This window comes from Canis lupus, chromosome 28, assembly GCF_011100685.1.
Source record: "Canis lupus familiaris isolate Mischka breed German Shepherd chromosome 28, alternate assembly UU_Cfam_GSD_1.0, whole genome shotgun sequence".
NCBI lineage: Eukaryota > Metazoa > Chordata > Mammalia > Carnivora > Canidae > Canis > Canis lupus.
The window spans coordinates 18,111,687-18,133,919 of NC_049249.1; the positions used below are offsets into that span (position 1 = coordinate 18,111,687).

Below are 22,233 nucleotides of genomic sequence, written 5' to 3' on the forward strand. Positions count from 1 at the left end.
TATGTGGGTCTCTTTCTGGCTCCCTATTCTGTTTCATTGATCTATTTGTCCATTCTTTAACTAATATCACACTGACTTGATTTTTGTAGCTTTATACTAAGTCTTGAGGTTGGGTAGTATTAGTCTTTCAACTTTGTTCTCATTCAGTATTGCGCTAGATGTTCTGTGTCCTTTTCTTCTCCAAATAAACTTGAGAATCAATTTGTCAGTATCCACAAAATAACTTACTTGGATTTTGATTGGAATTGCATTGAATGTGTAGATCAAATTGTGAAGAATTGACATCTTGACAATATTGAATCTTTCTATCCATGAATATGAATGTCTCTCCATTTTATTTAGTTTTTCTTTGATGTCTTTCCTCAGAGTTTTGTAGTCTTCCTCATGTAGATCTTATACATATTTTGCTAGATTTATACTGAAACATTTTATTTTGGGGGACGCTAATATAAATGGTATTGTGTTTTGTATTTTAAATAACACTTGTTCATTACAAGTAAATAGGAAAATAATTGACTCTTGTATATTAACATTATAGTTCAAAAACTTGCTATTAGTCACTTACTAGTTTCAAGAGGTTTTTTTTCTTCAATTCTTTCATATTTTCCACACAGATGATTGTATCATTTGCAAACAAAATCAGTTTTCTTTCTTCCTAACTGGCACAGGTTTTATTTCCTTTTCTTGTCTTATTGTATTAGCTAGGATTTCTAGTACAATGTTAAAAAGCAGTAGTGAGAAGGGACATCCTTTCTTTGTTCCTGGTCTTAGCCAGAAAGTTTCTAGTTCTTACCAATAAGGGTGATATTATGTATAGGTTTATAAGTATTCTTTGCCAAGTTGAGAAAGTTTCTCTCTATTCCTAATTTGCTGACAGTTTTTTTTTTTTATTATTTTTGTTATCATGAATAGGTCAAATGCTCTTTCTGCAGCTATTTAAACAGGAATGTCTTTTTCTTTTTTAGGCTTTTGATATGATATATCACAGTAATTCATTTTTGAATGTTGAACCAGTCTTGTATACTTGCAATGTATTATACTCAGTGATTTGCATAATTTGTGTACATTATTGGATTTAATTTGTTAATATTATGATGAGTATTTTTTATTTGTGTTCCTGTGAAATATTTATCTGCAGGTTTTTTTTTTTTTTCTTGTAATGTCTTTGTCTGGTTTTGGTTTTGGTGATGTTGACCTCATAGAAGGAATTAGAAAGCATTCCCTCTGGTTTTATCTTCTGAAAGAGGTTGTAGAGAATTGATATAATTTTTTCCTTAAATGTTTCATAGAACTCACCAGTGAACCCATCTAGAGCTAGTGCTTTCTGTTCTGGAAGATTATTATTTATTCAATTACTTTAATAGTGATAGGTCTATTCAGATTGGCTTCTTTTATGTGTGAGTTCTGAAAGATGTGTCTTTTAAAGAATTGGCCCATTTTATCTAGGTTATCAATTTTTTAGGCATAGAGTTTTTCATAAATTCCTTTTTTTATCCTTTTAATGTCCATGGGATCTGTAGTAATTCCTTCTTTCATTTGTGATATTAGTAAATTGTGTTTTCTCTCTTTTTCACAGCCTAGCTAGAGGCTTATTGATTTTATGGATCTTTTCAAAGAGCTGGTTTTTGTTTTATTTTATTTTTTGAAAAAAGCCATGTCCAGCCACTAATGAGCCCATCAAAGACATTCTTCATTTCTATTAGTGTTTTTGATCTCCAGCATTTCTTTTTATTTCTTAGACTTTTCATCTCTCTGCTCACATTATCCATCTGCTCTTTCATGTTTTCCACTTATTCCATTAAATCCCTTAGCATATTAATCATAGTTTTAAAAAAATCCTGATCTGATTCTTCCGACATTCCTGCCATCTCACTCTGGCTCTGATGCTTCTTCAGTCTCTTCAAGCTGTGTTTTTCCTTTTGTTTTAAATCTTTTAGCTTGCCTTGTAATTTTTTATTGAAAGGTGGACATGATATGCTGGGTAAAATGAACTGAAGTAAATTGACCTTTAGTAATGTAGTGATAAGGTGTAGGGGGAGAGGAAGACTTCTTTGGTCCTTTGATGTGTTAGCAGTCTTTTGGTAAGTCTGTGCCCCTGGACTGTGAACTTCGTTTCTGTTTCTCATGCCTCTCCCCACTACCCCACCACCAACCTTTAGGTGAGACAGGATGGCTGGAGAGAGCTTGACTTAGGTATTTCCTTTCTCCAAGTTGTTTAGGCTCTGATAAACTCCAGCATGTTAGACTCTGGTAAAATAGTTTTTGCTGGGAACAGGCCTTGTTAAGAACACAATGTTGTATATTTCAAAATTGTTCCTTTCCCCCCCCACCCCTCCCTTTATGGAAACATGAGGTGATTTTTCTTTGTTTCACTGCAAGAAACTCCTGGAGGTAAAACTCCTCAAATGCCAAGATCCACCCCCCCCCCCCCTAATAAAAGGATCCCCTGAAATTTTTATATCTCAGGTTTATTCATGCTAAGCCTCCAGCAATTTGTTAATTACATTTCATGTTATTCTACTCCCATACTGGTTCTGCAAGAGGTTTCTGCTTTGATAAATTATAAATCTCTATTATCTGCCTGTGTGTCTTTCCAATTTGGGGGTGAGTGGTTTGCCCTGTGACCTCTCTTCTTTGCCAGAGCTAAGAAGAATTATTGATTTTTTTTTTCAATTTGTTCAGCCTTTTACTTGTTGTTAGGACAAAATGAAGACTTTTAGGCTTCTTACATGCTAGACCAGAAATCAGAGCCTAATATTATTATCTTTACTTCACAGGTTATGAAGCTTGGCTCAGAGGAGTAAACTACATTGTGCTGGAGCATGGAATGAGTAGGTGGCACAGAGACTCAGTTTTAAAACTACTTCTTCCAAAACCAGTGCTTTTTGAACAATGGAGTATATGAAAATTCATTGTTATATATTGCCTGTTTTAGCCCAGTGACTTGAATTAGATGTGTTTTTTAAAAAATAGTTTTTGATCAACTTCAAAATAAAGCCAGTCAGATTATAAATTTTGAGTTTCTTTTGAGATACCAATGAGGTTGTATCTGGTTTTCCTTCAGTCCCATGAGTAAATTGTTTATTCACAATGGAGACAAAAGCTCAGACTCTTATTTTTTCCAATTAATGTTTATATTATTATTGCAAGGCCTATCACATCTATAATGCTAAGGACCTTGAAAGACCATCTCTTAGGAACAACTGCTTTCCAGTTCATTGAGAGTTAGTGTGCTGAGTTAGAGACTTCAGAAATGTATTATTTTTTTATTAAGTTTTTATTTTAGTTCCAGGATAGTTAACATACAGTGCTATATTCATTTTAAGTGTACAATATAGTGAGTCAACACCTCCATACACCAGCGAGTGCTCATTGTGACAAATGCCTTCTTTCATCCCCATCACTTATATTTCACCCATCCTTCCACCTACCTCTGCTCTGGTCACCACCAGTCTGTTCTCTGTAGTTGAGAGCCTGTCCATTCCTTCAAGCTCAAGCCTGAGAAGGAGAGAGGTAAGTAGTTTGGCTTAACTAAAGGGGCAGAGGGAGAAGATCTTTAGTTGACATTATAGAAAAAATATATACTGCTTTTAGAATCAAGCACATAGGCTCCAATGGGATCTGCTATCAGTGACTCTGAAACCTTTGGACTTATTTTCCTTTGAGGTAATTATAAAGTCCAGCTGCAACATTTTGAAGTTTACTAAAATAATACCCCATTGCTATTTCTATCTAAAACAAAGGGAGTGCTCATCTGGAGTCTCCTTCTTCTTTGATGCAGACTCTTAGAGATGGAAAGGGGTGAACACTCATGCTATCCTTTACATATACTGATTCTCCTTTTCCTAAATTGATTTTCTCCATAATTAAGGAATAGTCACTTTATATCATTCTCTAAGGGAATAGGCTCCAGGAAGCTTCCCATCTGCCATAGTTTTTACAGCTAGAAAATAAAAACTTGCTAAGGACATAAATAGTGGAATTACACATGTTATGCCATTTACGGTATGAGGTCCCATAAAAGTCTCAATGGCATTGGAGACACACTACCATCCCAGAAGAGTTTCAAGTCTGCTTAGGGAAATAAAACTAACATGTGCAAAACTGAAGACAAAACAAAACAGTATATAGGCAGGGGGCAGTGAACTGGGACCTGGGGTACCTCTGATGCCAATATGCCTTCTAGCAACTTACATCTCATCATAGAATATATTCTATCTGCAAGATGGGAATGATAAGGATGAACTGACACAAGGTCATCCAGTCTTGCAACCACTGACATTGCACACTCATGACTGTCCTATAGGCCTTCAGGGCTGCCTGGAAATCCTTTTACTCTGTCATTCTCCTGTTGGAGACACACTTCCTCTTGCTCCTCCAACATTTCTTTCTCATGCTCAATCTCAGTTGATGGCCTTGATTTTTATTTCCTAGAGAAAACAGGAACGATTAGAAGAGAAGTTCTATAGAATCCCCCAACCATAAATCTATCATCAGCACCCATGCATTTACTTTTCCTTCCTGATGTTATAGGTGAGCTCTTCATGCTCCAAAGGCTAGCAACTCTCTTGTTACCCAGATCCCATTTCCTGTCTCCTCCTTAGGTACACCACTTCAAGAATTCTCTCTCTTCCTCTCTTGCATCTTCAGTTTTTTTTTTTTTTTCTCTCAAATGGATTTTCTTTTTTTTTTTTTTTAAGATTTTATTTATTTATTCATGAGGGACACAGAAGAGAGAGGCAGAGACACAAGCAGAGGAAGAAGCAGTCTCCCTGTGGGAAACCCGATGTGGGATTCTATCCCAGGACCCTGGGATCACACCCTGAGCCAAAGGCAGATGCTCAACCACTGAGCAACCCAGGCGTCCCTCAACTGGATTTTCTAAGCTTACAAATATATTTGTATATATATGTATATATATATATATTTACAGATACATACACACACACACACACACACACACATATATATATAGAGAGAGAGAGACCGAGAGACAGAGAGATGAGATATATGTGTATGTATCTTGTTCCTACTTACTTGTTTGGGTAGTTCAAGCATTCCACCATTTTTTCATCTGCTTTGTGTCAAATATCCTTGAGAGAGTTATTTATAATTTTTATCTCCAATTACCTCCTGAAATTCTCTATTCAACCCCTTTCTGTAAGTATTTACACATTCACTGAACCTTCTCTTGTTAAAATCTAATGAACTCTATATTTGTAAATTCAGTAGTTAATTCTCAGTCCTCATCCTACTGTCTTATAGGAGTATTTGACCTTATTAACATGTTCCTTGTTAAACTACTTTTTTTTTTTCTTGGCTCCTGGGACACCACATCTTCCTGTTTGTCCTCTTCCATCACTGGACATTACTTTTCCATCTCCTTTATTGGCCTCTCCGCACCTGTCTGACAGTCATATATTGGTAATGGCTCATTCCATAGATATCATTCCTTCTCTTTGTACAGCCATCCCATTTCATGACTATTATATACCATCTATGCAGTGACAAATCCAAGACCTGTCTCTGAACTGAACATATCAAATAAACTGCAGAACTGAACATATCACATGAACTGCAGAACTGAACATATCACATGAACTCCATGCTTTTATGTACCCTGCCTTCTGGATACCACCACTTGGATGTCTGAAAGGCACCTCAAACTTAACATGTTGGACAATTACTTTCTAGACCCTCTGCCACCTGCTCCAGCAGTGTTAGGAAATGGTGAGCCCATCTCTCATGCCCCTCAGACCAAAAGCCTTGGAATTATCTTAGATTACCCTCTTGTACTTGTGCCTCACACTTTCACAAATCTTGTCACTGCTGCCTTCAGAATATATTCATAGTTCTCATTTTTTTAGCCCCTTCAATCCTGCCATCCTGATGCAAGTTATCATCATTGTATACTCGGTTTACTGTAACAGCCTCCCTTGATTACTCCTTGATTTCCCTGTGTTCTATTCTCTCAACACACTAGCAGGAGTAAATCTATGAAAATACAAAATGTACCATGTGTGCCTTACCTCAAAACCCTCCATTTCATTCTTAACTGGCTCAGAGTAAGTGGCTGTGTTCTCACAAGGCCCTACCAGGATCTTTGTGTTCTAGCATCATGGTATTTTTCTGAGCTCCCTCATAACAGCTTCATTGGTGATCATCAAACACTAATAGGGCTTCCACCTTAAGGCTTTTGCAGTTCCTCTTTTTCCTGCCCGACCTTCTCTTCTCTAGGTAGTTGGATAGCTTGCTCTCTCACCTCTTTCAAGTCTGTTAAAATGTTACCTTATTGAGGAGAATTTCTATTATCACCATTTGTAAATAATGCATTCTTTTTTTCCTCTCACCTAAATTTATGATCTGTCACTCGATATATTTACAGGTTTATTCTCTGCATGTTCCTGCTAGAATGTAAGAGCCTTTGTTTTGAATGTAAAAGACTCTTTTACTCATAGCTGGGGTCTCAGTGCCTAGACAAGTGCCTGAGAGACCATAGATTGTACTCTCAAGAATACATGTTGGGTGAATAAAAGCGAGAATGAATGAATGAATGACTATATGAATGAACATAACTGAGAGAGTGCTTTGAACTCTGGTATCAACATGCATTTGTACTGTGTTTCATATGAGTCAGAGAGCAGAGACTAGAACATAGGATCATAAATTGAAATTTGCCTTTAGCTTCCCCAGGCTTCTCTCTTTTAGTCTGCTCCTTCTTTTTTTACCTTTAGTGATAGATTTCTACAGCTTTTGTTTTAGCCATAACTTAAGGGCCTTTACTTCTTCTATTTGCAGAGTACAAAAGCATAAGGAGAAATGAGACCAAACTGTTTCCAAATATACCCAGGAGACCATATAGCACCATTGTTCTAACAAGGTGATAGGGCCAAAGGATGCTCTCTCTGACAGAGAAATCACACAGAGCACAGTTTTGTGGAGGAGAATTAACACAAGTCAATCAATCGCCTGAAGGAAGCTCCAATGCCTTACATACTTGACTATTACAGACCTACCCACCACCAACACGGGTTCCAGGGAATACAAATCTGAGACTGTTATTCAATTTAAAGAGCATGGATAGATTCTTGAATGCAGGAAAAAGTTAGCATTAGATTTTGCAGTGCGGGGCTGAATGGGCAGCAGGGGTCACTAAGGAGACTGATGACCATGGAGATCCTCGGTGCTGTGTAATAGGAAGCTGCATCAGCCAGGAAAGCAAGACCCTTTGATGGAGGGCTTTATGTGGCAGGTGAAGGTACTTTGGTTTGATTCAGTAGGCAGTAAACAAGGAGTCATTGTATTTTCTTAGATGGGATAGAGGTGGTGACATGGTGAAAGCATTGTTTAGAGTGATTGAAAAACCTGGTTGTAAAACATATTAGAATGTAGTCCTTGAACAAACCTGCATCAGAACCACGCTAGGATGTATGCGTTAGTTGGCCTGGAGTAGGTCCCGGTAATCTACATTTTAATCAGAAACTCTGTGGGAGAGGCCTGAGTGGTTTGTTTTTTTAAAAAACACACCAAGCAATCAGATGCACACCAGTTGATGGTATGCATTACAGCATTTTTTTTTCCAAACTGAAGGTTGCAACCCGTTAGTGAGCTGTAAAATGAATTTAGTTGAATGCATCAGATAACACAAATGAACTCACACTGTATGCTTCTATTTATATTGAGTTTATGAACAGGCACATCTCATGTATGGTCAAAGAGATCAGAGCAGTATTTGTCTGGGTACGAGAGAAGCCTGACTAAAAAGGTGCCCAAAGAAGCTTTGGTATGTTGGACATATCCTGATTCGGGTGATGACCTAGGTGTAAACATTTGTCAAGCCTGAGCCAACTGTGCACTCAAAATCGATGGATTTTGTGATGTACAAATTTACATATTTACTTTATTCCTCAATAATAGCAAAAGGGGGGAAATTATGTAGAGGATATCAAGGCAAAAAAAAAAAAAGAACATATTAAACTGGATTAAATTGTAGGATTAAATCACGTGTAGGTGTGTGCATGTTTTGAGTCATGGTTATTTACCATGAAGGTAAATATCATTTGAGGTTATGTGTTAATGTGTGCATTTGAAGCACTGTAGGAGGGAGACATAGTCTAGCAGCTGTGGGACCATTTATGCATAGCGTTTATGTATAGTCTGTCTCCTTTTTGCCTTCTACAGATAATTTGACTCCTTGGAAATATCTTGCTATCAAAATTTCCAGTATGTTGTTATACTTATAAGGCCACTTGAGTTTTTTGATAACTTTTTCCCCCACATAGCTCAATCTGATGCTAATTTCTAGAATAGTTCAGTGTGATATACTATTTTGTGTTCTGATGAATGTACAGTAGTAACAACCAGCTACAAAAAAGTTATTGTCCATATTTGTTCAATAGGACAACTGATTGCTTCTGAAAGCTTTGTTTAAATGCGTTGTAGGTTTTTAGCAGATCCACCGTAATTGCCGTAAAGATGCATTTGAAGCAATTAAAGCACTGTTTGTTCAAAGGAAGATGTTTGGAGGCTGTTCATTTCCTGTTATAGAATTGGAAAAGGAAATACATGGGAGCACTGGTAATCTGAAAATTCAGGCAAATAACTTAGGCTTACACTCATCTTCTGGTTAACCTCTCCTTGCTGTAGAACACCAAAAACTTACATTGCTCAAGTTCTTTTTCTTGAGATAGTAAGGATACAACTGTGCATGGAGTCTTTCTCTGACAATTCTGGGTACTATTGATTTTCGAATGCAAATTCTCATAACGAGAATTTAAGATGTCTCACTCTGGATAGAAATTTTATAGAATTTTAATGAGGTTTAAAAAGAAAGAGAAATGAGAAAGGAGTGCCTGGGTAGCTCAGTCAGTTAAGTGTCTGTCTTTGGTTCAGGTCATGATCTCAGAGTTCTAGGACAGAGCCTGGTGTTGGGCATCTTGCTCAGCAGGGAGTTTGCTTCTCTCTCTCCCTCTGCTGCTCCTCCCTGCTCATGCTCTCACACTGTCTCTCTCTCTCTTTCTCAAATAAATAAAATCTTAGAAAAAAAGAGTCAAATTGAGTTGGAATGAGCCATGCTGACTCTCTAGCTTGTAGGACTAAAGATTATTAGCCGGTCAGAGCCTGCTTCTCTCCTGGCTAGAAGTCCTTCTTGGTGTATGGTACCTCCTCTAATTTCCTATATTTCCAAGATGAGTTTTGGGCCTTTTTGGTGTTTGAAATCTAATTATAATTCCATGATCCATTTGTATTCTATTTACTATGGAAGATTTATATAATTTGTCCAGTCTCATTTTTATGTGGAGATACTTAGAGGGGACTATCATTAACTGAGGTGGGGAAGCTTTCTCGAAGGTAGTGTACGTGTCCTGATGAATCTGGAAAGTTTAAAAGTTCTAGTTGACACAAGAAAGTCAGGGATTCTGGAGGCATATATTAGAAGAAAAATAGACAAATTTTCTTTTTCCGTCTTTCCTTTTAATGTCCTTGGCTGTGAAATATGGAATGCATGGTGATTAAGGGTAGGTGGGAGGTAGATGAAGGTTGGTTAGATAACTGGATAATTAGAGAAGATTCCTTCAAGGAAGGAAAAATAAGACATCTTATACCTTTGAGCTTGACTAAGGCCACTACATTGTCTACTTCCAAGATGGTAGGGGGCACCATAAGGTCAACAAGTTTTATGAGATACTATGAGGAAGATCGTTGTCTCAACAATAATAGCACCACCACCTCAGACTAATGAAAATATCTAGGCAATTGTCTTCTAGTTATTCAACTTTATATAGATGGTTTTCTATCCTTACAGAAATGTTAATATGAAGATACTAAGGCTTTGAAAAAATAATGTGAACACTTGAAGAAGAATTTCACGTTAGACCAAAGGAATATCAAATTGCAGAAGAATGCAGCACCAGGTCTGATGGGAATATATAACATGAAGTTGTTCATCATCCCAGTGATGAAGTAGACAAGGGACATTACGATTCTTGGTTGCAAGTAAGAGAAACCAATTTTGCCTAAGCAGGAGGTTTACTAGGATGTTATAAGATGTTGAAAGTTTGGAGGAGGAGGTTTGGAAAGGAGTGGAATCAAGGGAGTACAAAATTTGGGGATGATATAATCTGGCCATGGCACGATATGTTAAATGCATCAGACACACCCCATCTGCTAGACATGAACTCTGCATGCTCCCACTGCCACTGTAAATCACTGCCTCATTCTAGTTCCACATTCCTGAGCAGGAATATACAACTATCTACTCTTAGTTCATGCTTAGATCCTAGATGTAAAGGAGCTGAGAAAGGAAAGATCTTCTACATCCCATGTCTATATTAAGAAGTAGAGTAATCTCTGCTTCCTACCCCTTCCCCAAAATTAGGCACATGAAGGAAGCCTCACCCCCACCCCAAGAAATAGAGTTTGTTGTTATGCGGGGGGGGGGGGGGGAGAGGAAGGGGAAGATAAATGCTGACCACAATGTGTTTTGTGACTGGAACCTTTCAGGTAAACGTTGGATGGATAACTGAAAGTAATACTGTGCATAGTGTTGCTCTTTGGAAAGAGAAGTTAGAAGAAAAGTTCCCTACAAGCTGATGGTCTAAGTCTAGGCTTCTATGGGGAACGGGGCCTTTGGAATTACTCCAGTGGGATTGCTAAACTATTAGAGATAAATCCAGGCAGCTGTGTGCTCTCCTCGAGGATGCTTCACGTTGCTTTATAACTCAATACGTTTCCATTCAAACCCAGGCAGAGCAGGTTCTTTAATTACATCCTGTAGCTTTGGCTTCTTACCACTAGGGGTCGTTCTTTTACATGTGTCATTCAAAAACCATGCCCGATGTACCTGATTCTGAGACAACCTTAGAGGTTTATTTCCTTTCCAGAAGTTTTAACTATTTCTACAAATTGTACCTGGTAAATATGTGATTCCAGTGACTAGGCCCATAATTAATTGCTCTGGGACTTATGTTGCCATCCAAAAGTAAATAAGTAAAGGGCTGGTGAACAAACCTGGCAATTCTTAACATTTCATGCAATTTAATCTTCAACCTAGGATTCTTTTCACCTTAAGACTTTCCCTCTCTACCATTAAGACACACACACACACACACACACACACACACAGGGCATTTCAAAAATCAAGTGGGGTTTAGGGTACATGCAATGTTAAGGTTACAGACATTCCTTTGAGATATACAAGTTCATTTCCAGACCATGACAAAAAAGCAAGTTGAATGATTTTTTGGTTTCCCAGTACATATTTGATAGACTCTACTAGAGTCTATCAAATATGCAATAGCATTACATCTAAAAAAAACAGTGTATATACCTTAATTAAGAAATACTTTATCCCTAAAAAAATGCTGACCATTATTCTACTTTTCAGCAAGTCATAATTTTTTTGCTGGTGGAGGTTGTTGCCTGGACGTTGATGACTGCTGAGTGATCACGGTGGCATTTACTGAACATTGAGGTGGCTATGGCAATTTCGTAAAGTAAGACAACAATGAAGTTTGCTGCATCGATTGACTTCTTTCACGGATGATTTCTCTGTAACATGTGATGCTGTTTGATAGCATTTTACCCACAGCAGAACTTCCAAAATTGGAGTCAATCCTCTCAAACCCTGCTGCTGCTTTATCAACTAAGTTTATATAATACTCTAAATCCTTTGTTGTCATGTCAACAGTCTTCACAACATCTTCACCAAGAGTAGTTTCCATCTCAAGAAACCACTTTCTCTGCTCATCCATAAGAAGCAGCTCCTCATCTATTAAAGTTTTATCATGAAATTGCACAAATTCAGCCCCATCTTCAGACTGGACTTCTAATACTAGTTTTCTTACTATTTCCACCCCATCTGCAGTTACTTCCCCTACTGAAGTCTTGAACCTCTCAAATTGGCATCAACCTGTTCCAAACTCCTGTTAATGTTGATATTTTGACCTCTTCTCACAAATCACGAGTGTTCTTAATGACATCTGAAGTGCTGAATCCTTTCCAGGAGGCTTTCAATTTGCTTTATCCAGATCCATCAGAGGAGTCAGTATCTTTGGCAGTTACAGCCAAAATGTATTTCTTAAATATTAAGACTGAAATTCAAAAACACTCCTTGATCTGTGAGCTGCAGAATGGATAATGTGTTAGCAGGCATGAAAACAACATTAATCTCATTGTCCATCTCCATCAGGGTTCTTGGGTGATCAGGTGCATTGTCAGTAAGCAGTAGGAATGTGAAAGGAATCTTTTTTTCTGAGCAGAGGTCTCAATAATGGGCTTAAAATATTCAGTAAACCATGTTGTAAATAGATGTGGTATCATGCAGGCTTTGTTGTTCCATTTATAGTACACAGGCAAAGTAGATTTAGCATAATTCTTAAGGGTTCTAGGATTTTCAGAATGATCAGTGAACACTGGCTTTTTGTTTTGTTTTGTTTTGTTTTTGTTCTTATATCTTTATTTTTAAAATGTGGTGTACACACATAAACTCTTCCTCCTTCTCTCCCCTTCCCTCTCCCTCTTCTCATCTGACTTGGAGACAAACACTGGCTTTAATGTAATGTCCCCAGCTGCAATAGCACTTAATATGAGAATCAGTCATCCTGCCTTTTTTATACCAAGCACTGACTTCTCCTCTTTAGTTATGGAAGTCCTAGACAGCATCTTCTCTAATAGAAGGATGTTTTGTCTACATTGAAAATCTGTTGTCGAGTGTAGTTACCTTTAGCTGGATCTTCTGGATGACATGCTGCAGGTTCTATCTACATCAGCACTTGCTGCTTCACCTTGCACTTTTACATTGTGGAGATGGCTTCTTTCCTCGACCCTCGTGAACCCCACCTCTGCTAGCTTCAAGCTTTTTTTCTCCAGTTTCCTGTTATCCCTCAACTGTCATAGAATTAAAGAGAGTCAGGGTCTTGCTCTGGATGAGGCTTTGGTTTAAGGGAATATTGTGGCTGGCTTGATCTTCTATCTGAACCACTCAAACTCTCTCTATATCAGCAACAGGGCTGTTTGACTTTCTTATCATTTGTGTGTACACAAGGATAACGCTTGTAACTTCCTTCAAGAACTTTTCTTTTGCATTCACAGCTTGCCTAACTAGTGTAAGAGGCCTAGCTTTCAGCCTGCTTTGGTTTTTGACGTGTCGTTCTCACTAAACTTAATCGCTTCTAGCCTTTGCTTTAAAAGTGAGAGATGTGTGACTCTTTCTTTCACATGAACACTTAGAGACCATTGTAAGGTTTTTACAATTTCAATATAGTTATATCTCAGGGAATAAGAAGTATAGTAGAGCACATGCAACATTCATCATTTAAGTTCACCATCTTATATGGGTGTGGTTGGTGATGCACCCAATCAAAATAATAACATCACAGATTATCATAACAAATATAATAATAATGAAAAGGCTTCAAATTTGAGAATTACCAAAATGTGTCTCAGAGACAGGGAGTGAGCAAATGCATGCAGAGAAATGGCACTGACAGACTTGCTCAATGCAAGGCTGCCACAAAGATTCAATTTGTAAAAAATGCACTATCTGTGTAGCACAATAAAGTGAAACACAGTAAAACAAGGTGAGATCTATGGTCAGTGACTATGACTCACTGAAAGCTCAGGTGATACTTAACATTTTTTTACCAGTAAAGTATTTTGTAATTAAGGTATATACATTGTTTTTAGACATAATGCTATTACACATTTAATAGACTACAGTATAGTGTAAATGTAACTTTTATAAATGCTAAGAAGCCAAAAAGTTTATTTGACTCTCCTTATTATGATATTGGCTTTACTGCAGTGGTCTAGAACCAAACTCATAATCTCTCTGAGGTATGCCAGTACATTAAAACATGAGAAAATTAAGATACAGAATTAAGACTTTAAATATGTTAAACATGTAAAATATTCCACAAACTCACATTAAAACTAAATGATTCTGTGTGTTGTCCTCTTTGGATACAATGGTACATGATTACATTGAAGTCTGTCAAAACAGGATGAAATATGTGTGGTCCTGCACCCACACCCTCCCTCGGGGTTGGGCCCTGGGTGCTAGCACATCAGTGTGCCCTGTGCAACCATACACATCTGCTCCAGCACACCAGAATTTATCTCAAGCTTTGAAGCATTTGGTCTTTGGCTGATTTCTTAGTGAGGGCACATAAAAGTTAACATTAATCTTCATTTTATGATGAAAGTTACCCTTTTGTCCTTAATGAACATCATCACTAATCATATTGATTAGATAACAAGTGGACTCAGTTAAATGCATCGCGGGATGGAAGGAGCACTGTGCTAGGCTATCAGGCTCCTGGAACTCTGCTACTGCTTCCCTACATGCTGATTGATTGATTGATTTGGATTCAGTTCTCAAATTTGTGGAATGTTTCACCACTTGGTACAATTACAGAGGGAGGAAAAACCTTCCTGACATTGCCACTCCAGGCCATAGGCCCTCAGAGTCCTGTGTGCGAGAAATAAAGCCCTGATCTGATCATGGCATTCCAGCTGCCATGCAACAATGGCCAGAGTAATTTCTCTTCCTCCTCTTTTCTCTGATACTCAGCATCTAATCCTCCATTCTTTCTCTTCTCTCCCCTTTAACATTCTTCCTCTTCCCTATCCATGAATCTCTCTGCTGAGGGAGAAGACTCTCATATTCTTTCCCTCTCTCCTTCTTACCATGGCAGTGGAGGGAGGTGGGGGCAGTAACACACAGCAGCACTTGATTTGATGCTTAAGAAGACAACAGAGAGATTCTTCTGAGCATTTTAATGGGTTCTGTTTTCCAGGAACTGCAGAAAAAAGAAATAAACGGTAGTACACAGAGTTCCTGCCTTTTTTCTTATTGCAGCCATGGGGATAAAGATCAAAGTCTTTATCTGTGATTATCCATCAGACAAATGCAATAAAATACCCAATTTGCAGTCAAGGCTAACTGTGTGCTGTCTTTCAGAACATGTTCATCCTCTAATCTTCTTGAAATTCTTTCCTCCCGGAGGCCCCACAGGGCCTGTGAGGAGGCATTCCTGACACCAGCTGTTCCAGAATCTATAGATTGTTATTATAGAATAGGATCCCTTGGGGCAGGAACCTGGACATTCTCAGGAGCACTGGCATTTATGGAACCCCTAAGCTGTGGTGGCATGGATTCTTTTTTTTTTTTTTTTTTAATTTAAATTTTTTATTTATTTATGATAGTCACAGAGAGAGAGAGAGGGGGGCAGAGACACAGGCAGAGGGAGAAGTAGGCTCCATGCACCGGGAGCCCGACGTGGGATTCGATCCCAGGTCTCCAGGATCGCGCCCTGGGCCAAAGGCAGGCGCCAAACCGCTGCGCCACCCAGGGATCCCTTTTTTTTTTTTTTTTTTTTTAAATTTAAATTTTTTATTTATTTATGATAGTCACAGAGAGAGAGAGAGGGGGGCAGAGACACAGGCAGAGGGAGAAGCAGGTGGCATGGATTCTTATGGAAAACAGGAACCAGAAGTTAACACCATTGTGTTCAGCCCCAACTTTAGCTTGCTCTAAAGTTGGGGCTTAAGGATTAGAGGTCATAGACATATGAATCAGTTAATCAGTGTAGGTCAGGAGAAAGGAAAGTAGATTGCAGGATTGACACAGTGCCAGAACAGTCCACCTTGCATCTAAGGACCATGACCCCCCTCCCTCTTTGTGATGTGCACTCCAAATGGTTCTTTCTTTTGTGTACCACCTCAGGAGTAAATGGGAAACAGAATGGCATGCGTAGAAAATGATGGGCCACAAGGTGAAGAAGAAAATGTGATACTTTCCAATGTTGGATGTTAAAGGGATAGAAAATGTTTTTGTTGTGTGTCTACGAGGCTACAGGAAAAGCAAAGGTTAAAAGTGTTTTTTGTTGGAGAGGAATCTGTTTTCAGTTCTCTTTCACCCCTTTATGTTTTCCTCTTCACTTGATATAGCTATATAGCATATGGGGGCTTCTGGGGTGATTGCTGAGCCTGGGAAGAACCTGACATCTGTGAGGCATTAATAGAAAGGCAGATTGGGCCACTATCTGAAACTCACATGGTGTAAGATCAGCTTCCTCTTGATCGCCTAGATCTTTTCCCTCTTGGCTTTTTGGGCCTCTGACTCTCAGGAAGAGAGAGTACACCTTGCTTCCTTTAATAAGCAAATCAAGCAGTTTGCTTTGGGGGAGCCAGCAGCCAAACCAAAGAGTTTGCTTTGGAGCAGCCAGCAAATCTGCTGTCTTAGTTACAGATTTTTTGCCTGCCATGGTCACTAATATCTGGTCTGTACTCAAGTCTAGGTTGAGGAGGGAGGTGAGAAGGTTGTCTGAGTTCTCTGACCAGCTTTGCCAGGAGTAAATCTCCATTGGATTTTTCATGTTGTCCTTCAAATGATAATAACAGAGGGGAACACTGGGTAATTCAACCACACCCTAACTTCTATGACTCTTAATTAGGATCATGATGTGTTATGCCTGGGATGAAGGTCCTAGTTTTAACATTTTCCCAATAGATAAAGTGAAGTCAATCATTTTTTTATTGTGGTGAAATATATGTAACATAAAATGTATCATTTTAACCATCTTTAAGTATATAGTTCAGTGACATGAAATAAATTTACAGGGACTTTGTGCGGCGAAGGAAGCCATTGAGGGTTCGGTCTCAGTTTTCGGAGATGCCGCCCAAGGGAAAGAGCGGTTCCAGGAAAGGGGGGAAAGGGGGAGCCACCTCTGGGAGTGACAGTTCTGACAAGAAGGTCTAGGGTCCCAAAGGTGGTGGTAATACAATAAAGGTTAGACACATTCTGTGTGAAAAACATGGGAAAATCATGGAAGCCATGGAAAAGTTAAAGTCTGGAATGAGATTCAATGAAGTGGCCACACAGTATAGTGAAGATAAAGCCAGGCAAGGGGGCGACTTGGGTTGGATGACCAGAGGTTCCATGGTGGGACCATTTCAAGAAGCAGCATTTGCCTTGCCTGTAAGTGGTCCAGATAAGCCTGTGTTTACCGACCCTCCAATCAGGACAAAATTTGGATATCATATTATTATGGTTGAAGGGAGAAAATAAAACGGTATGAAAGACTGAAAAAAAAAGAAATAAATTTACATGTGTAACCATCACGACCATCTATCTACAGAACATTTTTATCTTTTTAAACTTAGACTCTATATTCATTGAACATTAAGTCCATATTTCCCCCTCCTCTCAGTGCCTGGCAACCATCATATTTTTCTCCCTGCTTCTATGAATTTGACCACCCTCGTGTGAATGGGATCATATAGCATTTACCCTTCTGTGACGGATTTATTTCACTTGGCATAATGCCGTGGCATGTATCAGAATTTTCTTCCTTTTTAAGGTTAAGTAATATTCTATTGATGTATGTACCGCATATTGTTTACCCATTCATTCATCAATGGATAAAGAAAGTGAAATTACTCTTGAATGCTCACATTTCCTTTTGGTCCAAGATACTATTTATATTTGTGATCTCAATATCACTGACATTAACAGCATCATCTCTCATTCTCAAAATTATCCTGCTTTGAACAATGAGTTGAATGATTATCCCCTAAGGACAGCTCTTCTAGAATTTTTGTGTTTCCTGTAACTGTTCTTATGTTCAGTGCAAGTTTAGAACTCTTCTGTAAAAGATTCTCTTTCACTAAACTTAACACTAACTAATACACTAAGCATACACCATGTAAGTGCAAGTAGGGATGTTGGAGGGTGATGTTTTCCCAAATGAAGTAAACAGAAACAATTGGTGAATTTTCAGGCAGCTAGATAAATATGTTACAGACATCATAACAGGAAACTAGACTATCCCAGGTCTGTTTGAATAGAAGAACATGCCTAACATGTCTTAGAGGCAGCCAGAAAAAAAAAGTGCCTGTCACAAGTGCCTCTGTAATTGCTGGAGGAAAGCAATGGAGGTCCAGAAAGAGAATGTGCATGTCTTTTTTTTCTCACTGGTGTGAAGCATCATTCAAAAGCTGGTAAGGGGAAAAAAGGGGTGTGATTTTGACTCACAGAAATTCTCCCAAAGAGAATTTGCATCTTTTGTTGACTGTGTAAATAGGAGAAGTTCCCTCTGATTGTATAGCTGCAGAGAATTTATTTCAGTGCAACTGATGAGATGCGATATAGGAAATGTATGAGCCAAAGAAGCACCTCAGGAGTTGGTGGGGATCTTTTGAACTTTCAGAATGAACACCTGAATTAGAATCTTCATTCTGCCCTGGACAACCTCTCTAGGATTAACATTTCATCTGAGCAGAAAGCTTGTCTGGATTGTTTGCTGCCATATCTGTTGCACATAGATGATGACTGGCCTATGGTAGACGCTCTAATAAATATCAGAGAAGTGAATGAGTAAATGACCAACTTTGTGTCTGTCAGTTATTCAAGAATCCAGTTGTTCCCTATGTAAAATAGAGATAATTCCACTTCTCTGTCTTTATTTTAGGATTAGGTTGTTTAATTTATAGTTTGTCTTCTTAGGAAAGACCATTGACTTTCCCCTATAGGAAGCACGGAACAAAGTTACTCCAGACAAGAAGTACTTTGTAACTTCCATGAAATTTTATAATTAAAACAATGCCAGACTCCTTCTGGTCTACTTATCGTTTTAGAAAAATATCATAGTTGGGATCCCTGGGTGGCGCAGCGGTTTGGCGCCTGCCTTTGGCCCAGGGCTCGATCCTGGAGACCCGGGATCGAATCCCATGTCGGGCTCCTGGTGCATGGAGCCTGCTTCTCCCTCTGCCTGTGTCTCTGCCTCTGTGTGTGTGTGTATGACTATCATAAATAAATAAATAAATAAATAAAGAAAAATATCATAGCTGAAACAGTAGGCTGTACATGGACTTAAAGAATCAAATAGTTTCACAAATTGTGACAGAAATACTAACTGTTCATCAAAATTTGTTTCCTATTTCTCCTTGATACACAGCTAGGCTTCAACCTCTGAGGCAATTAGAAATGGCCATGTGACTGAATTCTATCACTCCAGTTGGGACAGAAATGATATGACTCTCTCACACTTGCCATGTTCCTTCAGAACTTCCCATAGGTGTTCCTCTATGCTCCTTGACTGACTCAGAGAGTGATAAACATTGCTGAGAGATCAAGTTGAAGAATGTAGTGTTTCTTCCTGATTGAATACACAGAAGAGTCATTACCAACATACGAGGAAAAAAAATCTCTAAGTAAAGCTTATATTGTTAGTTCTTTTAAAAAAATTGTCTGTAGACTAAGATAATAATGTACTTATTTCATCACTATCCTGACTATCCCTGCCCCAACATCCTTCTGACATAGTTGTAAAGTGAAAATCGGTCAATGTTTATTATTTAAATTATTCTTACCATGTTAACACTGCTCATAAATGAGACATGTAGTATTTGATATGGCTGGTTTCCTTTCCTGTATAAGAGGAAATCAGTGATCCAATCCCAAATTCTTTACTAGCTGAGCTAATTGTTTCTCAATACCTGCAATGAAATTAAATTTTTATGAATTTAATTTTCTTAGAGAAATATCTCCTTTCCAGCCATTTCCATTCTAAAAAAAAATAGCTAAATCTAGTGAACAAATGTCATTGTGCAAACCCCTTAAGACATTATAGGGAAATGTTTTACCTCTTTTGCTGACTCTTCTATTTCCTGCATTACATTTGGTCTTTCTCAGTTTTCTCCCTCAGATTAGTATAAGATTTTTCCAGTAACTTCCTGACAGAGTGTATAGCAGGTAACTTTTTTTTTATTTTTTGGCACAACTGAAAGTATCTTGACGCTCTGAATATACAGTTCTTTTGGAAAAAAAATTCTCAGAATTTTGAAGACATTTTTCTATCCCATTTTAACAGCTGAAGTTGCTAATTTGGGAGAAATTCCAAGCCATTATTATTCATAATTTTTATGTAAATATTTTTTCTCCTTATCTGGAAGCTTCTAGAACTTTGTTTTTATCACTCATGTTTTCAAATTCTCAGTAATGTTCTTTGGTGTCTTTTTTTCTAGATATTCATGCCTCTCGGTTCTAGAAAAAAAAGTTTACATTTTTGATGATATCATCCCTCTATTTTCTTCTCTCTCTTTTTTCTGGACTGCTTTTTATTCAGACATTGCAGTTTCTGAATCATTTACCTTCTATTCTTTGTCACTTTTCTTCTGCTTTGCTCTCCTTAATTAAGGTTATTTCCTTACTTTATGTTCTAAATGTTCTATTTTTTTTCTATCATTAAGATCTCATGTACATCCTATGCATGTTCCTTTAGGTAGCTTTCTGTTCTTGTTGCACAGATGCAATATAGCTACTTAATCTTTTTGAGAATATTAATAAAGAAACTATGGACAGTAATACACTAAAGAAACTAAAATGGAGAAGAGTTACTTGTTCATTTAGCTTTGGTATCTGTTTTCCATAGCCAATGCTTGTTTCAAATGTCTAGTAAGCCTTGTCTTTGCTTGAATAGAGTTGATCAGAAACCCTGTGTATTTGATTGGAGCTATTCAGTATGATCCTAACTCTAGCATATCTGAATTGGCTGTTTTTTTGAGAATCATTAATGTCAGTATTTTTCAGTCTTTTAGCTCCAGTTGGTCAGATCCCCAAGAATTGCTTCAGTGTTCCCATTTGGTGGGTATAAACTGGCTGCTACTTTTCTGGGAATCATATAGGAGAAGACTGGAAAAGACATTCAACATTTACTGTGAAACTTTCACTTATTTTCTCTCTCTCCCTCTTTTAAAATTTTCCCAGAAATGAATTTTTTCATTCAAATGTGTCTGGAAAAAAAAACAAAAAAACAAAAAAAAAAAAAACGTGTCTGGAATCCCAAATGAAAACACTACCTACTTCGCCCGCTGTAGAAAATAGACTTCTAGCCATCAACTCATCAGCCATGTCACTACACATTACATGGATTTTACTCTTTCCTAATGAGATCTTCAGACAAGACACTTATTCCCATGCTAAACCCCACTTCTAAGTTATTTGTTTTCCCCAAGTCCTACATCTTTTAGGGGTTTATACATAAGGCTTCTTCTTGGTTTTCTCACTTTAAGCACAGAATTCAGATTTCTGGGATCTGCTAAGTCAGTTTTCACTTTTCCATTTGTTTCCAGGTTCTGAAATCTTTTTATTGTCTTATCCCCCATTGTTTTATTCCATAGTATTTCATGCTTTAAAACATTTCTGTCATCTTTATGTGGCTTAGGGAATGGATTAAATAGAAATATATGTATTCACTCTGCCATCTCTAACAATAAGGTGCATGCAATTTAATTTTTTATTAGTAACACACTGAATCATAGACTTATAATACAAAAATATTCCTTGAATTATATGAGCTCTAACTTAAACCAGTGCAGAAAACTCTGTCCTTTCTGACAGCCAAGTTATTCATGAGAAAGTAAGTGCATAAATATTTAGAGGACTGTATAAAGTCATTCAGAATTTATCCAACAAATATTTAATAACTATGACAAATCAGGTACTGGGAATGAAACAGTGAGCAACACATAGTGCTATCTTCAGGAATTGCCCATATGGACAAGAAATTAAAAAAAAAAGTATGAATAGAATATTTAAAAGAGCTTCAATAATGTTGACAGCAGGTAAATCTAGAAGTGGATTATTTACCATTATCTGAATGATAAGAATTTGAAGCATTTTAATAGTTAATATTTCCAAGAGATGTAAAGAGAATGTTCCAGCCAGAAAAAATAGTAATTAATGAAAACTTAAAGATATAAGAGATCTGATAAATGTAGGGAACTACATATAATGCTAGAAGAGACAGGTTTCATATGTGCCAGATTATAAGAGATTATATATCACATGTTATATTGCTTAAATATTAACCTATGGGCAATTGTCAACTATACAAAAGTCTTAGATGGAGCATGACAGGTAAATGGAACCATGCAAAAAAAAAAAAATCACAAATGATCCACTAATAATGATCCATGGTACCTTTGCCTACTCTTTTCTTCACTCTCCAACTCATTACCTTGCCTTTCCTCCATTATTTAGCTAATTGTGCTGCAATTAGTACAGCTTCCTGTCAGTCTTATTTGCAACCAGCAGAGCTCATTCACTGATACTTAGTGCACTAATAACTCTCAGGAATTGTGATTCAAAATTGTGTCTTTTACTTCTCCTCTGAGAAAAGATGTGACACATGATAAAGCAAAGGATTTGGTCTGGTCCCTTTCCAGGCA

The 22,233-nt window shown here is 37.7% G+C and overlaps 1 protein-coding gene and 1 long non-coding RNA gene across 7 annotated transcripts in view; both read left to right on the forward strand.

The window, feature by feature from the left end:
• Window positions 1-19,080, forward strand: part of LOC102155227 — an 81,807-nt gene extending 62,727 nt beyond the window's left edge. For 4 of the 6 annotated variants that reach the window (XR_005380570.1, XR_005380571.1, XR_005380568.1 and 1 more), the window contains one exon: window positions 2,778-2,920. This is a non-coding gene — a long non-coding RNA (uncharacterized LOC102155227). Of the gene's footprint in view, window positions 1-2,777; window positions 2,921-9,805; window positions 9,997-11,386; window positions 11,962-18,959 lie in introns of those variants that run through there. The other 2 variants (XR_005380573.1, XR_005380572.1) reach the window with 2 other exon arrangements.
• Window positions 16,658-17,071, forward strand: LOC100687619 (peptidyl-prolyl cis-trans isomerase NIMA-interacting 4). Its single transcript, XM_038578742.1, is given in 1 exon segment — window positions 16,658-17,071. A coding segment is annotated over 1 exon segment (396 nt). The 5' UTR covers window positions 16,658-16,675.
• Window positions 19,081-22,233: the final 3,153 nt, after the last annotated feature.